Source organism: Pongo abelii, chromosome 10 (genome assembly GCF_028885655.2).
Source record: "Pongo abelii isolate AG06213 chromosome 10, NHGRI_mPonAbe1-v2.0_pri, whole genome shotgun sequence".
NCBI lineage: Eukaryota > Metazoa > Chordata > Mammalia > Primates > Hominidae > Pongo > Pongo abelii.
The window spans coordinates 121,580,390-121,603,435 of record NC_071995.2 but is presented as its reverse complement, the minus strand read 5'-3'; the positions used below and the strand labels follow the sequence as shown (position 1 = coordinate 121,603,435).

General features: G+C 46.6%; 2 protein-coding genes across 2 annotated transcripts; both read left to right on the top strand.

The window, feature by feature from the left end:
- Positions 1-6,725: 6,725 nt before the first annotated feature.
- Positions 6,726-8,389, top strand: HCAR1 (hydroxycarboxylic acid receptor 1). The gene is given in 3 exon segments (XM_024257064.2): positions 6,726-7,988; positions 7,990-8,091; positions 8,093-8,389. Coding segments are annotated over 3 exon segments (1,041 nt in total). The 5' UTR covers positions 6,726-7,073; the 3' UTR covers positions 8,117-8,389.
- Positions 8,390-20,425: 12,036 nt separating this feature from the next.
- Positions 20,426-22,718, top strand: LOC100441853 (hydroxycarboxylic acid receptor 3). The gene has a single exon (XM_003778149.5). It carries the CDS (start codon positions 20,732-20,734, stop codon positions 21,821-21,823), a length of 1,092 nt encoding a protein of 363 aa, XP_003778197.3. The 5' UTR covers positions 20,426-20,731; the 3' UTR covers positions 21,824-22,718.
- The last annotated feature ends 328 nt before the right edge of the window (positions 22,719-23,046 follow it).

The following is a 23,046-nucleotide window of genomic DNA, read 5'->3' as shown; positions in this document are numbered from 1 at the left end:
TCACCGTGTTAGCCAGGATGGTCTCGATCTCCTGACCTCGTGGTCCGCCTGCCTCGGCCTCCCAAAGTGCTGGGATTACAAGCGTGAGACACTGCACCCGGCCTTTTTTTTTTTTTTTAACTAATAACCATCCTAATGTGTGTGAAGTGGTATCTTGTGGTTTTGATTTGGATTTCCCTAGTGAAATAGTAATATTGAGTATCTTAATGGCACATGTGCTTATTGGCCATTTGTATATCTTCTTTGGAGATATGCCTATTCAAGTCCTTTGCCTTTTTTTTTTTGAGATGGAGTCTCACTCTGTTGCCCATGCTGGAGTGCAGTGGCACATTCTTAGCTCACTGCAGCCTCTGCCTCCCGGGTTCAAGCAGTTTTCCTGCCTCAGCCTCCTGAGTAGCTGGGACTACAGGTGTGCACCACCACACCCAGCTAATTTTTTTATTTTTATTTTTATTTTATTTATTTATTTATTTATTTTGAGATGGAGTCTAGCTCTGTCACCCAGGCTAGAGTGCAGGGGCACAATTTCGGCTCACTGCCTGCTCCGCCTCCCGGATTCATGCCATTCTCCTGCCTCAGCCTCCCGAGTAGCAGGGAGTATAGGCGCCCGCCACCATGCCTTGCTCATTTTTTGTATTTTTCGTAGAGATGGGGTTTCACCATGTTAGCCAGGATGGTCTCAATCTCCTGACCTCGTGATCCACTGGCCTCAGCCTCCCAAAGTGCTGGGATTACAGGCATGAGCCACTGTGCCGAGCCTAGCCTATTTTTTAATTAGGTTGTTTTTAGTTGTTGTTGTACTTGATTTGTAAGAGCTCTTTATATGTTTTGGATATTAATCCCTTATGACATATGTGTGGTTTGCAAATACTTTCTCCCATGCCATGGATTGCCTGGTGTATTAGTCCACTTTCACTCTGCTGATGAAGACATATCCAAAACTGAGCAATTTACAAAAGAAGGAGGTTTAATGGACTCACAGTTCCACGTGGCTGGGGAGGCCCCACAATCAATGGTGGAAGCTGAAAGGCACATCTCACATGGCAGCAGACAAGAAAAGGAAGTTTGTGCAGAGAAATTCTCCTTTACAAAACTATCAGATCTTGTGAGACTTATTCACTATCACAAGAATAGCACAGAGAAGTCCCACCCCCTGATTCAATTACCTCCCACTGGGTCCCTCCCACATCATGTGGGAGTTATGGGAGCTACAATTCAAGATGAGATTTGGGTTGGGACACAGCCAAACCATATCACCTTGTCTATTTTTTCATTTGTTTGTTTTGTTTTTATTTTTAATGTGGAGTCTCACTCAGTCACCCAGGCTGGAGTGCAGTGGCGCAATCTCAGCTTACTGTAACCTCTGCCTCCCAAGTTCAAGGGATTCTCCTGCCTCAGCCTCCCAAGAAGCTGAGACTACAGATGTGTGCCACCAGACCCAGCTAATTCTTATATTTTTAGTAGAGACGAGGTTTCACCGTGTTGGCAAGGCTAGCCTCAAACTCCTGACCTCAAGTGATCCGCCTCCCTCGGCCTCCCAAAGTGCTGGGATGACAGGCATGAGCCACTGCACCTGACCTCACCTTGTCTGTTGATAGTGAGTGTCCTTTGAGGCACAAAGGTTTTAATTTTGGTGGAGTCCAATTTATCTATTTTTTCTTTTGTTCCTTGTGTTTTTGGCATCATATCCAAAAATCATTGCCTTGGTCAATGTCATTAAGCTTTTCCCCTATGTTTTCTAAGAGTTTTGTAGTTTTAGCTTTTACATCTAGATCTTGGATCTATTTTGAATTAATTTTTAGATTTATTTATTTATTTTTGAGATGGAGTCTCATTCCGTCACCCAGGCTGGAGTGCAGTGGCTGCAATCTCAGCTCACTGCAACTTCTGCCTCCCCGGTTCAAGCAATTCTCCTGCCTCAGCCTCCCAAGTAGCTGGGATTACAGTTGCTCGCCACCACACCTGGCTAATTTTCGTATTTTTAGGAGAGACAAGGTTTCACCGTGTTGGTCAGGCTGGTCTTGAACGCCTGACCTTCTGATCCACCCACCTCAGCCTCTCAAAGTGCTAGGATTACAGGTGTGAGCCACCGCACCCAGCCTATTTGTTTATTTTTTTAGATGGAGTCTTGTTCTTGTCCTCCAGACTGGAGTGCAATGGTGTGATCTTGGCTCACTGCAACCTCCGCCTCCAAGCTTCTAGCAATTCTCCTGCCTCACTCTCCCGAGTAGCTGGGACTACAGGTGCCTGCCACCACACCTGGCTAATTTTTATATTTTTAATAGAGATAGAGTTTTACCATGTTGGCCAGACTGGTCTTGAACTCCTGATTCCAGGTGATCTGCCCTCCTCGGCCTCCCATAGTGCTGGGATTACAGGTGTGAGCCACCGCCTGGCCATTTTTTTTTTTTTTTCCTGAGACAGATTCTCAGTCTGTGGGCCAGGCTGGAGTGCAGTGGTGCAATCTTGGCTCACTGCAACCTCCACCTCCTGGGTTCAAGCGATTCTTGTGACTCGGCCTCTGGAATAGCTGGGACTACAGGCATGCACAACCATGACTGGCTAATTTTTTTTTTTTTTTGAGAAAAAGTCTCACTCTCATCCCCTAGGCTGGAGTGTGATGGCGCTATCTCGGCTCACTGCAACCTCCGCCTCCGGGTTCAAGCGATTCTCCTGCCTCAGCCCCCCAAGTAGCTAAGATTACAGGCACCTGCCACCACACCCGGCTAGTTTTGGTATTTTTAGTAGAGACAGGGTTTCACCATGTTGGTCAGGCTGGTCTCAAACTCCTGACCTCAGGTGATCCACCCACCTCTACCTCCCAAAGTGCTGGGATTACAGGAGTGAGCCACCACTCCCGGCCACGATCGGCTAATTTTTGTAGTTTTACTAGAGTTGGGGTTTCACTATGTCGGCCAGGCTGGTCTCGAACTCCTGACCTCAAGTGATCTGCCTCCCAAAGTGCTGGGATTACAGGCATGAGCCTAGATAGATCTAAATTTGGTGCAAAAAGGAATAGGGCACCACAGCATGATCTTGAGCAGGAAGTCCAAGAAGAGAGAGACAGCATCTTCTTGAAGCCCTGGGGTAGAATAAAATCAGATTTTATGTGAAAAACCAGTAGACTTTTTGGGCAGGTGCAGTGGCTCACGCCTGTAATCCCAGCACTTTGAGAGGCCGAGCAGGCAGATCGCTTGAACCCAGGAGTTCAGGACCAGCCTGACCAGTATGGTGAAACCTCGTCTCTACAAAATATACAAAAATTAGCCAGGCATGGTGGCACGTGCCTGTGGTCCCAGCAACTTGTGAGGCTGAGGTGGGAGGATCGCTTGAGCCTGGGAAGCACAGGTTGAAAGGAGCTACATTTGTGCCACTGCACTCCAGCCTTAGCGACAGAGCCAGACTGTCTCAAAACATACAAACCAAAAAAACCAGTAGACTTTCAGAGGAATAGATGCCATTTTTTTCTTCCTTAATCCTCTGCCTTCCAGCTAATTCTACAGCCACAAAAAGAAAAAAAAAAAAGAGAGAAGAAGGTGATTTGACAAGACAAAGGATTTAGAAAAGAAAGGCAGGTGTTAGTCATGTGGAAAAAAAAGGAAGTATTTGTGTTTACAAGAATCCTGACAGTATCTGAGAATGTAGAATGAAGAATATTTTCCATTTGTTAAAAAATCCAGGCTAAGCATGTGAAGTACTCAGAGTTACCCCTCTGACCTCATCTTGGGGTGTTTCAGCCTACCATGGTTACCCCTGTTAGTTGACATCCTATCACAGAATCACAAGGGCCCACAGAGTGAAAGTGGTTACAATGAGCTCTCATGAAACGTTGGAGTTAGGCTTGGCACGGTGGCTTGCACCTGTAATGCCAGTACTTTTGAGAGGTCAAGGTGGGTGGATCACTTGAGCCCATGAGTTTGAGACCTGGACAACATGGCAAAACCCAGTCTCTACAAAAAATACAAAAATTAGCTGGGTATGGTAGCATGTGCCTGTAGTCCCAGCCACTCAGGAGGCTAAGGTGAGAGGATGGCTTGAGCCTGGGAGGTTGAGGCTACAGTGAGCCAAGACAGAGCCACTGCACTCCAGCCTCAACAACAGAGCCAGACTCTGTCTCAAAAAAAAAAAAAGAAAGAAAGAAAGAGAGGGAAGGAGGGAGAGAGAGAGAAAGAGAGAGAGAAAGAGAGAGAAAGAAAGGAGGAAAGAAAGAAAGAAAGAAAGAAAGAAAGAAAGAAAGAAAGAAAGAAAGAAAGAAAGAAAGAAAGAAAGAAAGAAAGAAAGAAAGAAAGGAAAGGAAGAAAGAAAAGAAAGAAAGAAAGAAAGGTAGGAGTTAGTCATCCAGGCCAAGAGTATGAAGTTTGTCTTCAAAGAACTCCTGAATTTGTGGGGAACTAAATATAGACGTTTGATGAACACGTTTATTTATTAGAGGTTATGAGACTAGCGAGTAGGGTGGAAGAGGACAGTGGCAGGAAAATCATACTGGAAAGGTAGGTTGGGAACCAACTGTGAAGGACCTTGTACGTCAATCCAAGGAATGTGACCTTCAACCTAGAGCAGAGGTGACAAACTCAAAATCCCACAGAGACTAGGCTGGCCAATGAGGAAAGCCAACCAGATGTAAGCAATATGGAGTGGTGGGGACTGTGGCAAACAGTAAAGCTCATTCTCTGACTACAGGGACTCATTCTCTGTCTCTACTCTGTCTACTCTAAGCTCCAGCTGATTGTTTCCACGTGGGAGTGTCAGTCCAGTGTGGCCAGATCTTCCAGTGTTCTAAGAGACAACAGAAATCCAGGATTTTATAGGACGGCACCAGGTTTTAAAAACATATCGGCCAAGCCAGGCTAGTTTTTAAACCAGATATGGTCCACAGGGCATCATTCTAGCGCCTTGGCAGACTGAAGGGAGCTAGTGAAGATTTTTAAGTGAAAAAAGGTATATGATAGTATCTGTGCTTTAGAAAAATCAGATTGTTGTGTAGAAGATGACTTACAGGAAATAGATGAGAGGAAGGGAAACCAGTTAGGAAACTGTTTCAACAGTTCAGGTGGGAAGTGACTGCGGTCTGTGCTAGGGCAAGGCAGGGGAGAATGTGGGTGGACAGATTTGGAGTCCAGCATTCAGTGGGAAGAATTTAGCTTCAGTGTGCATCTAGAAGACAGACACATTCTTTCAATGCACCCCCTCTTTTCCGCCCCCCCTTTTTTTTTTTTTTTTGAGACAGAGTTTCTTTCTGTCGCCCAGGCTGGAGTGCATTGGCACGATCTCGGCTCACTGCAACCTCCACCTCCCGGGTTCAAGTGATTCTCTGGCCTCAGCCTCCTGAGTAACTGGGATTACAGACACGTGCCACAACACCTGACTGATTTTTGTATATTTTTAGTAGAGATAGGGTTTCACCATGTTGGCAAGGCTGGTCTCGAACTCCTGACCTCAAGTCATCCACCTGCCTTGGCCTCCCGAAGTGCTGGGATTATAGATGTGAGCCACCGCGACTGGCCTCCACACCATTTTCTTTCTTTCTTTCTTTTTTCTTTTTCTTTCTTTCTTTTTTTTTTTTTTTTTGAGATGGAGTCTCGCTCTGTCACCCAGGCTGGAGTGCAGTGGCGCAATCTCGGCTCCCTGCAAGCTCCGCCTCCTGGGTTCATGCCAATTCTCCTGCCTCAGCCTCCCGAGTAGCTGGGACTACAGGCGCCCGCCATCACGCCTGGCTCATTTTTTGTATTTTTAGTAGAGTCGGGGTTTCACCGTGTTATCCAGGATGGTCTCGATCTCCTGACCTGGTGATCTGCCCGCCTCGGCCTCCCAAAGTGCTTCGATTACAGGCGTGAGCCACCGTGCCTGGCCCCCACCCCATTTTCTAAACTGGAAGCTGAAAGGCACAGGGCAGATTAATCATCCTTAAAGCCAAAGGACAGGAAATTTTAGCAAAGACTCCAATTTTTTGTGCGGTCTAATGTTACTCATGATTGCTTTAGAGATGGACTCCTTAATCAACTCCTCCAATCCTCTTCCACCCCCAGGGGGCAGTTTTAATTGATGGGCTCAGCACATAATTGAAATTAAAAACGTACATCTCGTGGTGTTAGGCTCATTCAAGCAGCCAATGGAAACTCAGGGCCAAATCTTTCTAAGAGTTCTAGGCTCTGCTTCCCAGCAGAGGGGGAAACCGGCTCCCAAAGAGGCCGTTTTGTGGAGACAGACATATGAGAAGTGGGCTTCGGATCTATTTCATGGTCTTGGTGGTTGTGCAACTGGACACTTCGGTTCATGGAAGGATGCAAAGGGCAGGGAGGTGGGAATAGAGCGGGGGAAAGGTGACTCCCGTCAAAGAATTTTTCTAACGTCCATCAAGTATCGTGATTAGAACTTTTTTCTCCGCAGACTCCTCCAATTTTTGAGCGCGGTATTTTTGGGCACAGGAAATGGCCCGGAGGAGCTGCAGAGCAAAGCCTCCCCTCTCTGGCACCGCATGGGAGTGCCCCGTGGGATGAGGGAGAGGACAAGGCAGTCAGGCAAAGGTTAGGGGAGGAAAGCAAAGGCAGGGGCCCAGAACCACTCCAGGAAATGTTTGGATTTCTCCACCAGGAGGGAGGACAAACAAGCTTTTTTCTTGCCTTCTGGGCAGCTTTGTGTGCTCTCCAGCACGGAGTCCGAGGAGGAACAGCGAAGCTGAAAATAAAAATTATTCTGGCGCTGGACCCAATCGCTCCTCTACGGCTTCAATTTCATCGGACCCCCCCACCCTACCGCCTCTCAGAAATGACCACTTTTGTAAAATTGCATGCATTTCCAAGCTTCATCCGGCTCCAGGCTTGGCCTCTCCCAGAGGCAGGCGGCTTGTGAGACGGGCTCCAGAGAAAGGACCTTCCTGGATCTCTCGTTTCCTGGCTGAAGTTTCTCTTCTCGCTGCTGCGGCAGCATCCAACCCACACACACAGGACCCGCATCCTGGGTGATGAAGTCAGACACGCAGCAGCTGGGTGAGTGCTAACGCTCAGATAACCATCTGTACCATCGTGGGGACTCCCTGGGCCGCTCGGCACCCAGACACTTGCTCTGTCCCCGCCATGTACAACGGGTCGTGCTGCCGCATCGAGGGGGACACCATCTCCCAGGTGATGCCGCCGCTGCTCATTGTGGCCTTTGTGCTGGGCGCACTAGGCAATGGGGTCGCCCTGTGTGGTTTCTGCTTCCACATGAAGACCTGGAAGCCCAGCACTGTTTACCTTTTCAACTTGGCCGTGGCTGATTTCCTCCTTATGATCTGCCTGCCTTTTCGGACAGACTATTACCTCAGACGTAGACACTGGGCTTTTGGGGACATTCCCTGCCGAGTGGGGCTCTTCACGTTGGCCATGAACAGGGCCGGGAGCATCGTGTTCCTTACGGTGGTGGCTGTGGACAGGTATTTCAAAGTGGTCCACCCCCACCACGCGGTGAACACTATCTCCACCCGGACGGCGGCTGGCATCGTCTGCACCCTGTGGACCCTGGTCATCCTGGGAACACTGTATCTTTTGCTGGAGAACCATCTCTGTGTGCAAGAGACGGCCGTCTCCTGTGAGAGCTTCATCATGGAGTCGGCCAATGGCTGGCATGACATCATGTTCCAGCTGGAGTTCTTTCTGCCCCTCGGCATCATCTTATTTTGCTCCTTCAAGATTGTTTGGAGCCTGAGGCAGAGGCAGCAGCTGGCCAGACAGGCTCGGATGAAGAAGGCGACCCGGTTCATCATGGTGGTGACCATTGTGTTCATCACGTGCTATCTGCCCAGCGTGTCCGCTAGACTCTATTTCCTCTGGACGGTGCCGTCCAGCGCCTGCGATCCCTCTGTCCACGTGGCCCTGCACAGCACCCTCAGCTTCACCTACATGAACAGCATGCTGGATCCCCTGGTGTATTATTTTTCAAGCCCCTCGTTTCCCAAATTCTACAACAAACTCAAAATCTGCAGTCTGAAACCCAAGCAGCCAGGACACTCAAAAAACACAAAGGCCAGAAGAGATGCCAATTTCGAACCTCGGTCACGGGAGTGGCATCAGTGTGACAAATAGTTTCCAAAGCCAGTCTGATGGGCAGTGGGATCCCCCACATTGTTGAGTGGCACTGAACAAGCAGACCAACAACACTGAGGAAGATAGAGTGGTGATTTAGAATTAACTCGTGCTAAGGGGTTGGGGGCTTTGAAAATGCCACCCTCCTTATTGCAAGACGGCTTCACGTACATGAACTGCATCCTTCTCATTCTGTCGGAAATGAAATTCACACAACTATACCTTTTGGGGAGGTTCCAGTTGATTGAAGTGAGTTGGCTGCATTTTCTTATCTGATCACAATGGCAGGGGACAGAATGTGCATGGAGTGGAGCATGTGTGTGTTGGGAGGGGGGTTAGGAACTGCACAGCCCCTGTGTAATTTTCGTTGTTTGTTTTTGTTTTGAGACAGAGTCTCGCTCTGTCTCCCAGGCTGGAATCAAGTGGCACAGTCTCGGCTTACTGCAACCTCCGCCTCCCGGGTTCATGCAATTCTCCTGCCTCAGCCTCCCGAGTAGCTGGCATTAGAGGCGCCAGCCACCACACCCGGCTGATTTTTGTATTTTTAGTACAGACAGAGTTTTGCCATGTTGGCCAGGCTGGTCTCGAGCTCCTGACCTCAGGTGATCCGCCTGCCTCGGCCTCCCAAAGTGGTGGGATCACAGGCGTGAGCCACTGCGCCCGGCCTCCCCTGTGTCATTTTAAATGGCTAAGTAAATGGGTATATGTGTTTAGATGGGGCATGTTCTCTGTCTTAGGGGGTAGGGGGCAGTTAGCAGCATTTCCTATCCTCTGACCTTAAATCATTCCTTATCTCAGAAAATAGAAACCAGGCTAAGTCAATCAATACTTTATTTCAGGCCGAATGAGGCTCTTTAGATCGGGATGTATTGATTTATCAATTTTCATCTTTACATTTCTTTGTACATCTGTACATTTTGTCCAAATGTACATCTGTATGTCTGTCATCGTTGTGACTTCCCGGTAGCCCAAGAAGAAGAACAACAAAACAATCTGCTCTGACCTCTTCTTCAAATCTTTGTATTTCAAAGAAGGTGCTGAGGGATCTGTTTCCTTGCCCTGGCTTCTCCAGTGGGATGTGCTGAGTCCAATACAATTGCTTTTGACGACTTGTCATGTGACTGTGAATTGAAATTATTCATTTACTTATTCTCCAAGTATTTACTGAATTCATATTTGGTGGCAGGCACCATACTGTGTAATTTTTAGTGGAGGGTCATTAGTCAACTCTTAAGTGACAGTAAAGTTTTTTGGGGGGTGGGGGCAGAGAAGTTAAGAGCTTTCATCCTTTCATGGAATATAGTTTCTAGACCGATTCTGTGTGAACATCAGGGTTGTCCTCTTATTGCAAGACTCCCTCATACACATGAGTTTCCCAAATGTGTACCTGGACCCCTCGAAACAGAGGACTCTATGAAATGACAAGCTGCCCCTGCCCTGAATTAGGGGGAAACATTCCAGGCCAACTCTAGCTCCTTTCTCAAGCTACAAAGTGGTGAACGTGGTTCTTAACTCCTTATACTCTCTCAAATGCCCAGGATACTCTACCCACTACCCACTTAAGAACCTTGCCAACTTCTGGGGGCTGGGCATGGTGGCTCACGCCTGTGATCCCAGCACTTTGGGAGACTGAGGCGGGCGGATCACCTGAGGTCAGGAGCTCTAGACCAGCCTGACCAACATGGAGAAATCTCATCTCTACTAAAAATACAAAATTATCCTGGTGTGATGGCGCATGCCTATAATCCCAGCTATTCGGGAGGCTGAGGCAGGAGAATCTCTTGAACCCAGGAGGTGGAGGTTGCGGTGAGGTGACATCGCGCCATTGCACTCTAGACTGGGCCACAGGAGTGAAACGGCGTCTCAAAAAAAAAAAAAAGAACTTTGCCAATTTCTAGTTCTTTGGCCTCAAAACACCCCTCTAGGCTGTCCCTATTACTCCTTTTTTCAGAGGCACTGCGCAGCCTGGTGATGAAAAGTACGAGCTATAGAGCATTAGATGCATCTAAGCTTGAATCTCAGCTCAAGCATTTACTAGGCCTGTGATCTTAGGGCAGCTTGTGTTTTTAGACACTGAGTCTCGCTCTGTTGCCCAGGCTGGAGTGCAGTGGCATGATCATAGCTCACTGCAGCCTCAAACTCCTGGGCTCAAGTGTTCCTCCCACCTCAGCCTTCTGAATAGCTGGGAGCACAGGCATGAGCCGCCACACTCAGCTAATTTTTAAATTTTTTTATAGAGACGAGGTCTCACTCACTGTGTTGCCCAAGCTGGTCTCAAACTCCTGGCTTCAAGCAGTCCTCCCACCTTGGCCTCCCAAAGTATTGCGATTGCCAGCATGAGCCACTGCTCTCAGCCTGGCATGCATATATATATATATATATATATATATTTTTTTTTTTTTTTTTTTTTTTTTTTTTTGAAACGGGGTCTCGCTCTGTCGCCCAGGCTGGAGTACAGTGGCCCAATCTCAGCTCACTGCAAGCTCTGCCTCCTGGGTCCACGCCATTCTTCTGCCTCAGCCTCCCGAGTAGCTGGGACTACAGGCGCCCACGCCCGGCTAATTTTTTGTATTTTTAGTACAGATGGGGTTTCACTGTGTTAGCCGGGATGGTCTTGATCTCCTGACTTGTGATCTGCCTGCCTCGGCTTCCCAAAGTGCTTGGATTACAGGTGTAAGCCACCGCACCCCGCCCAGCCTGGCAGATTTTATTTAACCATTTGTAGCTTCATTTTCCTCGTCTGTTAAACAGGGATACTGTAATACAACCTCAGTGTGTCATTGGGCAGTTTAAATGAATGTACATTCCTGAGGCGTCAGAACTTTGTTCACTGTTATATATCCAATGCCTAGAAGAGGACCTGCACATAGTAGGTGCTCAGTAAATGTTTGTTGAATGAATGAATGATTAAGTGCATGTAAAGCATTAAGCATAGCGCCTGGCAGTAAGTGCTCAATATTATGACTTCTTATATTAACACGTTTTACACATAAAGAAATGGAGGCAAGAAAGCAATTTCCTTTGGGGTTTAGAGCGCTTAAGTTGTTGCTCTGTTATCATGTCTGAATTCCCCGCCCCTCAGTTACCTGGAAGAGTAAAGGCAAGAATTCTTACCAGCATTAGAGTCATATATCCTCCTGATAGGAATCTGCAAAAACACACACTTCTGCTTTTAGTTCTATTCTTAGAATTCTCTCCTGGGCTGTTGCTCCTTTGTTCCTTCGTCATAATAAAAATGGATTCTGAAAGCAAATCTGTGTCCTGTGTGTGACTCTAGGTCAAAGGACCCCTAGGATTTTGCCCTCCAAGGAAAAAAAGCTAAAATATCTAGAACTGCATGGCAGGCAGGCAGGCAGAGGTTCTCACCCAAAAAACAGCAAGCACAAACAAAAAGAAAAAAATCCAAACTGAAATACAGTCTTGATTCTAAATTTGCTTCCCTTTTTACGTTCGCAGAATGTGACGAAAAATACATCTTAGCAAGAAGTTTCTTTGGATATTGTAAAGAAGTGGAGTATAGCTTTGTTGACAACACTTTGTTTAAAACTATCTGAAACAGGAAAATGATTGATTTAGAGGAAAATGTGTTCTCCCTCTCTCTCTCTCTCTCTTTTTTTTTTTTTCTGGTGAGACGGGGTCTCACTGTGTTGCCCAGGCTGGAGTGCAGTGGTGTGATCATGGCTCAGTGCAACCTCGACTTCCGGGCTCAAGTGATCCTCCCACCGCAGCCTCCCTAGTAGCTGGGGCCACAGGTACAGTCCACTATGTCCGGCTAATTTTTCTGTAATTTTTGTAGAGATGGGGTCTCATTATGTTGCCCAGGCTCGTCTCAAACTCCTGGGTTCAAGTGATCCTTCCTCCTTGTTCCTCCTTTTAGAGTCTTTCAGGAAAAGTCACATGAAAGCTGGAAGAGCTATAAGTCTATTGGGATGATGTGGAAAAAACAAGAGGTGTCTTTTATTCGTGCTAACCATGGTAAAGCTTTCAGTTTTGGTCTATTCTCGGAATGGATTTCCTTACCCTTTATTAAAATCAAAATGTTTAAGATGGCATCTGAAGGTTACTAGAGTGCAGCAGCTCCTTGGAGGGGATTAGAACTCTGGGGCACAAGGGCTTGAGCCAGTTGTTCTCAAGGTAGGGACTTGGCCGCACTGTGAGGCATGGTCTCTACCCGTTGGCTTCCCAGGCCTTCTGATTCACAGAGGTTTCTAATACGATTCAAGAAAGACTCCATCATCACAACGAGTGCATAAATGGCTTCAAGATCAGCGACCTACTTTGCAGGCCCCAGTGAAAAATGAAAATGTGGGGTCCCTTGTTCAAAAGGTGTTAATGGCTGAGCGAGGTGGCTCATGCCTGTAATTCCAGAGCTTTGGGAGGTCGAGGCGGGAGGATCACTTGAGGCCAAGAGTTTGACACCACTCTGGCCAACATGGTGAGACTCCATCTCTACAAACATTTGAAAAATTAGCCAGGCGTGGTGGTGCATGACTGTAGTCCTAGCTACTTGAGAGGCTGAGGTGAGAGGATCCCTTGAGACCAAGAAGTAGAGGCTTCAGTGAGCTATGATCATGCCACTAAACTTAAAAAAAATTTTTTTTGAGACGGAGTCTCGCTCTGTCGCCCAGGCTGGAGTGCAGTGGCGCATCTTGGCCCACTGCAACCTCCGCCTCCCTGGTTCAAGCGATTCTCCTGCCTCAGCCTCTTGCGTAACTGGGACAACAGGTGCATGCCACCGCAGCAGGCTAATTTTTAAATATTTTTAGTATACACAAGGTTTCACCATATTGGCCAGGCTGGTCTTGAACTCCTAACCTCATGATCCACCCACCTCAGCCTCACAAAGTGCTGGGATTACAGGTGTGAGCCACTGCGCCCGGCCAAAATTTTTTTAAAATAATAAAAAGTATTAAGAATTTTGAAGATGGTAGCACAGGGCCCTTCTGAGTTCATCCATGAAGCGGAGGCTCTAAGTTTATATACATTTATTTATTTATTTATTATATTTATGCTGTATAATTTTTACATATGACATATAAGTGTTTATCATGTCATATTTACCATATGTCATATTTATATATAAATTATATAATATAAATATATAATAATTTGTATATTAAGAGAGAGAGATGGAATAGAATAAACAGATGAAACAGATGGGCGCACATATGAGCCAAATCTGTATTCGCGTTTCTGTGTAGTGGGACTATAAAATGATATAGAGGGAGGGGGGTAAATATTTTATTCCTTATAAAGATTCGTTCATTCATTTCCTCTTTCGAGGTACATTAATGAAGCACTAGCTCTATACCGGACACAGTAGAAACATAAATGAAAAACATAGCCAAGGGGCCCATTGTAGAAACCAAGGGAAAAAATAAAATTAGAAAATAAAAAATTATAAAATATGGCCAGGGGTGGTGGCTCACATCTGTAATCCCAGCAGTTTGGGAGGCCGAGGTGGGCAGATCACTTGAGGTCAGGAGTTCAAGACCAGCCTGGCCAATATGGTGAAACCCCGTCTCTACTAAAAATATGAAAATTAGCTGGGCGTGGTGGTGCGTGCCTATAATCCCAGCTACTCAGGGGGCTGAGGCAGGAGAATCACTTGAGCCTGGGAGGCAGAGGTTGTAGTGAGCTGAGATCACACAACTGCACTCCAGCCTGGGCGACCAAGCAAGACTCTGTCTCAAAAATAAAATAAAATAATACAATAAAATAATACAATTATCCTGTGGGACCCTGTGTTTGGCACTTTCACACAGGGTCCTGCAGGGAATCCAGGGCCCTTACTCCTGTCTTAGTCATCTCAGAGGAAGTAGCTTGCAAACTTGGCTCTGAAGGATGGAGAGGAAGTCACCAGGGACACAGTGGGGAAGGGTATTCCAGGCAGATGTAGACAGGTGAAAAAGATCAAACTGTTTGGGAAATGCAGGAAGACACGTAGGGTAGGAATGAAAAGTCCAGGCTGGGGCTGTGATCACTCGGTAAGACGTGAAGCCACGAGGTCAGCCGAGGAGGGAAGGGTCTGTTGTCTGTTCTAACCCTTAGCGTGACAGAAGATTCATGAATAGACTTTCAGATTCCTCTCTATCTTGTTTTTGTTTTTGTTGTTGAGACAGGGTGTTGCTCTGTCACCCAGGCTGGGGTGCAGTGGCATGATCTCAGCTCATTGTAACCTTGAACCTCTGGACTCCAGCAATCTGCCTGCCTCAGCCTCCCAAGTAGCTGGGACCACAGGCATGTGCCACCACGCCCAGCTAATTTTGGTATTTTTTGTAGAAACCAGGTCTTGCTGTGTTGCCCAGGCTGGTCTTGAACTCCTGAGTTCAAGGGATCCAACCGCCTTGGCCTCCCAAAGTGCTGGGATTACAGGTGTGAGCCACCATGCCTGGCCTCTTACATTTTCTTCTAAGAGTTTTTTAGATTTAGCTCTTACATTTAGGTCATAACCCAAGTTGAGCTAATTTCTGTGTACCATGTAGTAAAGGGGTCCAGTTCTTTTGCTTGTGGTGACCTAGTTATACCAACATCATTTATTACAAAGACTCTTCTTTCCCCCATTGTCTTGGCACCCTTGTTGAAAATCAGCTGATCATGAATATAAGGGTTTATTTCTGGACTCTCAGTCCTGCTCTCTTGAGCTGTAATATCTATCCTTATGCCAGAATCACACTGGACTACTATAGCTTTGCAGTAAATATTTAAATCAAGAAGGGAGAGTTCTCCAACTTAGTTCTTCTTTTTTAAGATTATTTGGTTATTCTGGTTTGCCCTTAGGTTTTTTACAATAAACTCAAACCTTTCAAAACCATGAAGTGCTCTTCTCCTTTTTCAAAAGAAATGTGTGTGTGTATCTATGTGTCTCTGCCAGTCAGTATGATCAGCTTCCTCTCTACCCCTTTACTTTCCAGCTTCCATTACTACATCTCCTTCGTTAGGGGCCCGGGGGCCCCTTATTTCCTGCTAGCCAAGGGTCCCGACTCAGTGTCATCTATATTCTGTAGTGGTGAGTCTGAATGGCCCCAATGCGCTGTACCTCCTGGCACTCCCACCCTTAGGTGGCACCGCCCGGTGGAATATGGACTGGCTCTGTGATTTGTTTTGCCTGATTGAATGTGGTAGAGGTGATGTTCTGGGGTTTCTAAGCCCAGGGATGAAGAAGCTCTGCCTGTGTGCTTTCAGAAGCCCTAAGTATGTCCATTTACGAAGTCCAGACTACGCCGTGGAAAGAACATGTGAAGAGGCTGTGTGTAGATGCCACATAGAGGGGCCACACAGAGAGGCCAAGGGACACCACGTAGAGAGGCGACAAGGTTCTGTGGAGACAGAGAGAAGCCTGAGTGTCCCAGTGTCCTTCTTAAGCATCCATATGACTCTAGCCCGGCTGCCATCTGAGAATCCCCAAATGAGAAGCACCCAGCTGAGGCCAGCCAACACAGAGAACCATGAGAGACGACACAATGGAGGTTGTGTTAAGCCACTCGTTTTGTGGGAATTTGTTATGCAGCAATAGATAATTAAAACAGAAATCCGATGGCCTGGCATGGTGGCTCACACCTGTAATCCCAGCACTTTGGGAGGCCGAGGCTGGAAGATCACTTGGGCTTAGGGTTCGAGACCAGCCTGGGCAATGCAGTGAGACCCTATCTCTATTTAAATAATAAATAAAACCAAAAATCCCAGCTTAGTTCAAAGACACGAAATAGTTACTTAACCTCCCGATGCCTCGGTTTCTCAATGTGTAAAATGGAGATGATAATGACAATAATAACACATCTGTCACAGGGTTTTTGTGAAGATTAAAGGAGATCACATATGCAAATCTCTCAGTACAATGCAATCGTGTCACTATTAATTTTTACAATAATTCAATCCAGTTTAGTGGCACACATTCAACTTGTCATAAGATAACCAGGCATGGAGATTCAACTGGGTGAGTGATAAATTTTAAGTGGAGTTTCTACGAAATGCGGTGGGATCACTGCCTTCACTCTTGAAATGATTCATTAAACAAGTTTCTGTACAACTCATACACTCGTAAGAACAAAATAACAAATACATAAAAGAAGGACACAAGCAAGACAAAACATGCCCACTGTGCAGTGGGAAGACCGGAAATTCCATCGGAGGCACCAGAATCCAACGAGGCTCCCCTTTAGATTCTGCCTGAGTAGCCGCGGACTTTTGTTTAGAATCTTGCGGTGTGAGAGCTGGGAGGAAGTTCGAAGATCATCTAATTCCTCATGAGCACATGAGGAAGGTGAGGGGTTAAGGGGTTTCACGGCTAGTTAATGAGAGAGCCAGAACATACATCCAGGCTCCAGGTTCTTTTGCAAACTTAACATTTGTGGTTGTTCTTTTCTTTATTTATTTTTATTTTATTTTAATACTACTATTTTTTTTTTGACATGGATTCTCACTCTGTTGCCAGGCTGGAATGCAGTGGTGTGATCTTGGCTCACGGCAACCTCCGCCTCCTGGATTCAAGCGATTCTCCTGCCTCAGCCTCCTGAGTAGCTGGGACTACAGGCGCCTGCCACCACACCCGGCTAATTTTTGTACTTTTAGTAGAGACAAGGTTTCACCGTATTGGCCAGGCTGGTCCTGAACTCCTGACCTCATGATCTGCCTGCCTCTGCCTCCGAAGTGCTGGGATTACAACAGTGAGCCAATGGGCCTGGCCTGTGGTTGTTTTTTTCTAATTTTATCCAGGACTGTTGTTTAAAAAAAACAGACACAAAATATTATGAAATTGTGAAACTTAGGGAGAGTCCCTTGCAAATTTCACCTTCTAGAAATAAATACTGCTGACTTCTCTGACTCTTAGTTAATAAAGGCCCTTAGGATTACTTTATGAATGTTATTGACAAGTGTCCACATACATCCAAGAAGGAAGCATGGTATTCACAGGCAGCAAGAACAAGAAACAAATACCAATCATTTCACTAAAGCCTGAACAGCATGACCTCCATCCCCACCATGCCCTGAGCAAGATCTTCAACCTTACAGACAAGGCAATAACGTAAGAGGCAGTGTAGCATGATGGTTAGGGACACAGACTTTGAAGTTACTGCCAGATTCAAATCCAAGCTCAGCTCTTTTTCTTCTTTTAGTTTTGAGACAGGGTCTCACTCTGTCACCCAGGCTGGAGTGCATTGGCGCAATCTCGGCTCACTGCAAGCTCCGCCTCCCGGGTTCATGCCGTTCCCCTGCCTCAGCCTCCCGAGTAGCTGGGACTACAGGCGCCTGCCACCACGCCTGGCAAATTTTTTGTTTTTGTATTTTTAGTGGAGACAGGGTTTCACCGTATTAGCCAGGATGGTCTCGATCTCCTGACTTCGTGATCCGCCTGCCTCAGCCTCCCAAAGTGCTGGGATTACAGGCCTGAGCCACTGTGCCTGACCTCTTTTTTTTTTTTTTTTTTTTTTTGAGACAGAGTTTCCCTCTTGTTGCCCAGGCTGTAGTGCAATGGCCTGATCTCGGCTCACCACAACCTCCGCCTCCTGGGTCCCAGTTCAAGCAGTTCTCCTGCCTCAGCCTACTGAGTAGCTGGGATTACAGGCACGTGCCACCACACCCAGCTAAATTTTGTATTTTTAGTAGAGATGGAGTTTCACGATGTTGACCAGGCTGGTATCGAACTCCTGACCTCGTGATCCTCCCACCTCAGCCTCCCAAAGTGCTGGGATTACAGTCGTGAGCCACTGTGCCCGGCTTTTTTTTTTTTTTTTTTTTTTTGGTGGAGTCTCACTCTGTCACCCAGGCTGCAGTGCAGTGGCACAATCTTGGTTCACTGTAACCTCCAACTCCCTGGTTCAAGCGATTCTCCTGCCTCAGCCTCCCAAGTAGCTGGGATTACAGGCGCCCGCCACCATGCCCAGCTAATTTTTGTAAATTTTAGTAGAGACGAGGTTTTACCATATTGGCCAAGATGGTCTGGATCTCCTGACCTTGTGATCCGCCCGTCTCGGCCTCCCAAAGTGTTGGGATTACAGGCGTGAGCCACCGCGCCCGGCCACGCTCTGCTCTTGTGAGCTGGGTGGCCCTGAATATTTTATCCTCTCTGAACTTCACTTTCCTCATTTTGAAATCAGAATCAATAATAATACCTTCCACATGGGCTACAGTCAGGGTGAAACAAGCGACTATAAAAGCACTGAGCTCCTGGCTAACACGGTGAAACCCCGTCTCTACTAAAAATATAAAAAATTAGCCGGGCATGGTGGCGGGTGCCTGTAGTCCCAGCTACTCGGGAGGCTGAGGCAGCATGGCGTGAACCCGGGAGGTGGAGCTTGCAGTGAGCCCAGAGCCAGACTCTGTCTCAAAAAAAAAAGCACTGAGCGTGGGCTCCAGCACATGGGAAGCTCTGTATAATGTAGGTGCCACCATCATCTTCATCATCGTCTTCATCTCACCTGGATCATCATCAAGTACTTGTAGTTCTATGGGAATCTAATATTAGGTCATCCTGACTCTAGTTTACTGTGAAGAGTCTATAAGCTCCTATTATTGAACCTGCGTTTGCAGCTAAAGAAATAAATTGACATCTTATGGTCGGCAGTGATGGTTCACACCTGTAATCCCAGCACTTTGGAATGCCAAGGCGGGCGGATCACTTGAAGTCAGGAGTTCAAGACCAGCCTGGCCAAAATGGTGAACTCCATCTCTACCAAAAATACAAAAATTAGCCAGGCATGGTGGCGGGCACCTGTAGTCTCAGCTACTTGGGAGGCTGAGGCAGGAGAATCGCTGGAACCCGGGAGGCAGAGGTTGCAGTGAGCCAAGATCATGCCACTGCACTCCAGCCTGGGTGACAGAGCGAAACTCTGTCTCAAAAGAAAAAAAAAAAAAAAAAAAAAGGAAGAAATTTACATTTTATAAATCAAAGTAGAAGCAACACAGTTTAGAAACCTCCTGCACGGAAGAATTCATAAGACCAAAATATTAAAGGGAGAACACATTCTATAGGATGACACCGAATCACACTGATAAGCAGAGAAACAATGTGTGCAATGGTGTCCTGCTACAAGGCAGAGTTCCATGTCCTCTTAGGTCCTGTCACTCTAAGTTTAATTTTACAAAAATGGGGGCTTTAAAAATATCACATACTTAGTGGGGGGGTTTTTGCATGTGTGGAGACAGAGTATACAGGACTGCCCATACTTTCTGCTCAATTTTGCTGTGAACCTAAAACTGCCCTAAAAAATAAAGTTCATTAAAAAAAAAATCACAGCCAGGCGCAGTGGCTCACGCCTGTAATCTCAGCACTTTGGGAGGCCCAGGCAGGCGGATCACAAGGTCAGGAGTTCGGGACCAGCCTGGCCAACACTGTGAAACCTCGTCTTTACTAAAAATACAAAAAATTAGCAGGGCATGCTGGCACACACCTGTAGTCCCAGCTACTCAGGAGGCTGAGGCAGAAGAATTGCTTGAACCTGGGAGGCAGAGGTTGCAGTGAGCTGAGATTGTGCCACTGTTCTCCAGCCTGGGTGACAGAGTGAGACTCTGTCTCAAAAAAAAAAAAAAAAAAAAAAAAAAAATCACATCCTAAGGTCCCAAGGACATAAAACAAGATAGAGACTTCATTCAGTTTTTTGTTTCAGGGACCTGCAACCAAGTTTGTTACTGACCAGTTTCCTGGACTGTCTAGAACAGACAGCTTATGGGGTACTAAGCCCATGCTCTCTCCTTAGGTACCCCACTTCATGCAGAGCCACACAGAAAAACAAATTTGTAGCACAAAGTACACCTGATTTGCTACAGCTTATAACTAGCCTCATGAATCCTTTTTCTCATTAATTCAAAGTTTGCCAAAAAAAAAAAAATCACATACTTAAAAATAAATCACTTGAGCACAGAAGCATATCAAAATCTAATATAAACAAACAAAAAACCCAACTTATTTTAACATGCCACTGAAACTGGGCTCAAGTTTTCAAACGTCTTATGAAATATTATACTCTCCAGCAGGCTTTTTTTTTTTTTTTTCTAACTGGAGATGAATGGCAGAGTTCTGATGTGGAAAAGCAATCCATGGTTGTACAGAGAGGTGGCATAGGAAAAGTGGTCAAATTCAACCAGTCTGTCCTCATCAAACAGGCGACTACTGTCTTCTCAGCATTTCCAAAAGAAATCATATGTCTGCTACTGTTTATGTCATATGTCTGTTAATTTTTCATGCTAATTCTTAGTGTTTCTGGAAAACCTCACTGTTTGGCATCAAAAATTATTATTGCTATTGTTGTTGTTTTGTTAATTATGTAAGCCAAGCAGATGACGGTGAATTAATTCTGCAATGTTGAGTACTCAATTGGCATACAGGCACCCAGCCTTCCAAAGGGATATCCTTCATGTTTCACAGATTTTCGAATGACAATCGACTTCCCTAAAGTTATCCTTTACATTTAAGACATTTTGTGGGTTCCTGTCTGCCCAGGGGATTTTTATTATTTGTTTATGCAAACAGCAAGTTGCATAAGAGCCTTGCTGGCCTTTTTTTTTTTTTTAAGAGATTTCGTAGTTTCCTGATAACCATTCAATCATCTATTTCAACACCCTGACATGACATAAAGGCAGGCGCAGAACCACACGTTCAGCACACAGACGCACACCTCCTTGCTGGAGCATTCGCTAGGCGAGACGCTCCATCGGACTCACTAGCTGCACTCATGAATCCGCACCATCCGCAGGATCACTTTCTGGAAATAGACAAGAAGAACTGCTGTGTGTTCCGAGATGACTTCACTGCCAAGGTGTTGCCGCCGGTGTTGGGCCTGGAGTTCATCTTTGGGCTTCTGGGCAATGGCCTTGCCCTGTGGATTTTCTGTTTCCACCTCAAGTCCTGGAAATCCAGCCGGATTTTCCTGTTCAACCTGGCAGTGGCTGACTTTCTACTGATCATTTGCCTGCCGTTCGTGATGGACAACTACGTGAGGCGTTCAGACTGGAAGTTTGGGGACATCCCTTGCCGGCTGGTGCTCTTCATGTTTGCCATGAACCGCCAGGGCAGCATCATCTTCCTCACGGTGGTGGCTGTGGACAGGTATTTCCGGGTGGTCCATCCCCACCACGCCCTGAACAAGATCTCCAATCGGACAGCAGCCATCATCTCTTGCCTTCTGTGGGGCATCACTATTGGCCTGACAGTCCACCTCCTGAAGAAGAAGTTGCTGATCCAGAATGGCACTGCAAATGTGTGCATCAGCTTCAGCATCTGCCATACCTTCCGGTGGCACGAAGCCATGTTCCTCCTGGAGTTCTTCCTGCCCCTGAGCATCATCCTGTTCTGCTCAGCCAGAATTATCTGGAGCCTGCGGCAGAGACAAATGGACCGGCATGCCAAGATCAAGAGAGCCATCACCTTCCTCATGGTGGTGGCCGTCGTCTTTGTCATCTGCTTCCTTCCCAGCGTGGCTGTGCGGATACGCATCTTCTGGCTCCTGCACACTTTGGGCACGCAGAATTGTGAAGTGTACCGCTCAGTGGACCTGGCGTTCTTTATCACTCTCAGCTTCACCTACATGAACAGCATGCTGGACCCCGTGGTGTACTACTTCTCCAGCCCATCCTTTCCCAACTTCTTCTCCACTTTGATCAACCGCTGCCTCCGAAGGAAGATGACAGGTGAGCCAGATAATAACCGCAGCACGAGCGTCGAGCTCACGGGGGACCCCAACACAACCAGAGGCGCTCCAGAGGCGTTAATGGCCAACTCCGGTGAGCCATGGAGCCCCTCTTATCTGGGCCCAACTTCCCCTTAAATAACCATGCCAAGAAGGGACATTGTCACCAAGAACCAGGATCTCTGGAGAAACAGTTGGGCTGTTGCATTGAGTAATGTCACTGGACTCGACCTAAGGTTTCCTGGAACTTCCAGATTCAGAGAATCCAATTTAGGGAAACTGTGGCAGACAAGTGGGAGACTGGTTGCAAGGTGTGACCGCAGGAATCCTGGAGGAACAGAGAATAAAGCTTCTAGGCATCTGAAACTTTTGCTTCATCTCTGATGCTCGCAGGACTAAAGATGGGCAAATTGGCGTTTCTGCTGAGCAGAGTTGGAGCCAGAGATCTACTCGTGACTTGTTGGCCTTCTTCCCGCACCTGCCTGAGACTGGGAGGGCTCAGCTCCTGGGGTGATATCTAGCCTGCTTGTGAGCTCCAGCAGGGATAAGAAGAGCTGAGATTGGAGGGAATTGTGTTGCTCCTGGAGGGAGCCCAGGCATCATTAAATAAGCCAGTAGGTCACCTGGCTTCCGTGGACCAATTCATCTTTCAGACAAGCTTTAGCAGAAATGGACTCAGGGAAGAGACTCACATGCTTTGGTTAATATCTGTGTTTCCGGTGGGTGTAATAGGGGATTAGCCCCAGAAGGGACTGAGCTAAACAGTGTTATTATGGGAAAGGAAATGGCATTGCTGCTTTCAACCAGCGACTAATGCAATCCATTCCTCTCTTATTTATAGTAATCTAAGGGTTGAGCAGTTAAAATGGCTTCAGGATAGAAAGCTGTTTCCCACCTGTTTGCTTTTGCCATTAAAAGGAAAACGTGCCTCTGTCCCACGGGTAGAGGGGGGTACACGTTCCTCGTGGTTACTTTGCTTGTGTTTCTGTACTTACCAAACATCTACCATTTCAATAAATTTTGATAGGAGACACAGTCTGGCGTTGCTATATCTGGGTTATGGTTCACAGAAATGGACTTCTTACTTAAGCAGAGACCTTTATGGGTTATTAACTATGTCCTGGTAGGGAACTACTCCACACTGCAAAGTAAGAAAGAGACACAGACGCTGAGCTACATCATGAGACAACTAAGCAGAAATTACACCTGTGTCTAAACAAAGATAGAAAGAGCTGGGATTAAAAATAATTTGGAAGGATAGTACAGATACGATTGCAAGAGCACTTACATTTTATTAGAGTTTGGTGAATATTGCTGTTAGTATCTGTGCATTAAAAACCGAATCAAGACCAGGCGCAATG

Excerpts from the sequence above, each read along its gene's own strand:
- LOC100441853 (XM_003778149.5), top strand. The coding sequence starts at position 20,732 with ATGAATCCGCACCATCCGCAGGATCACTTTCTGGAAATAGACAAGAAG.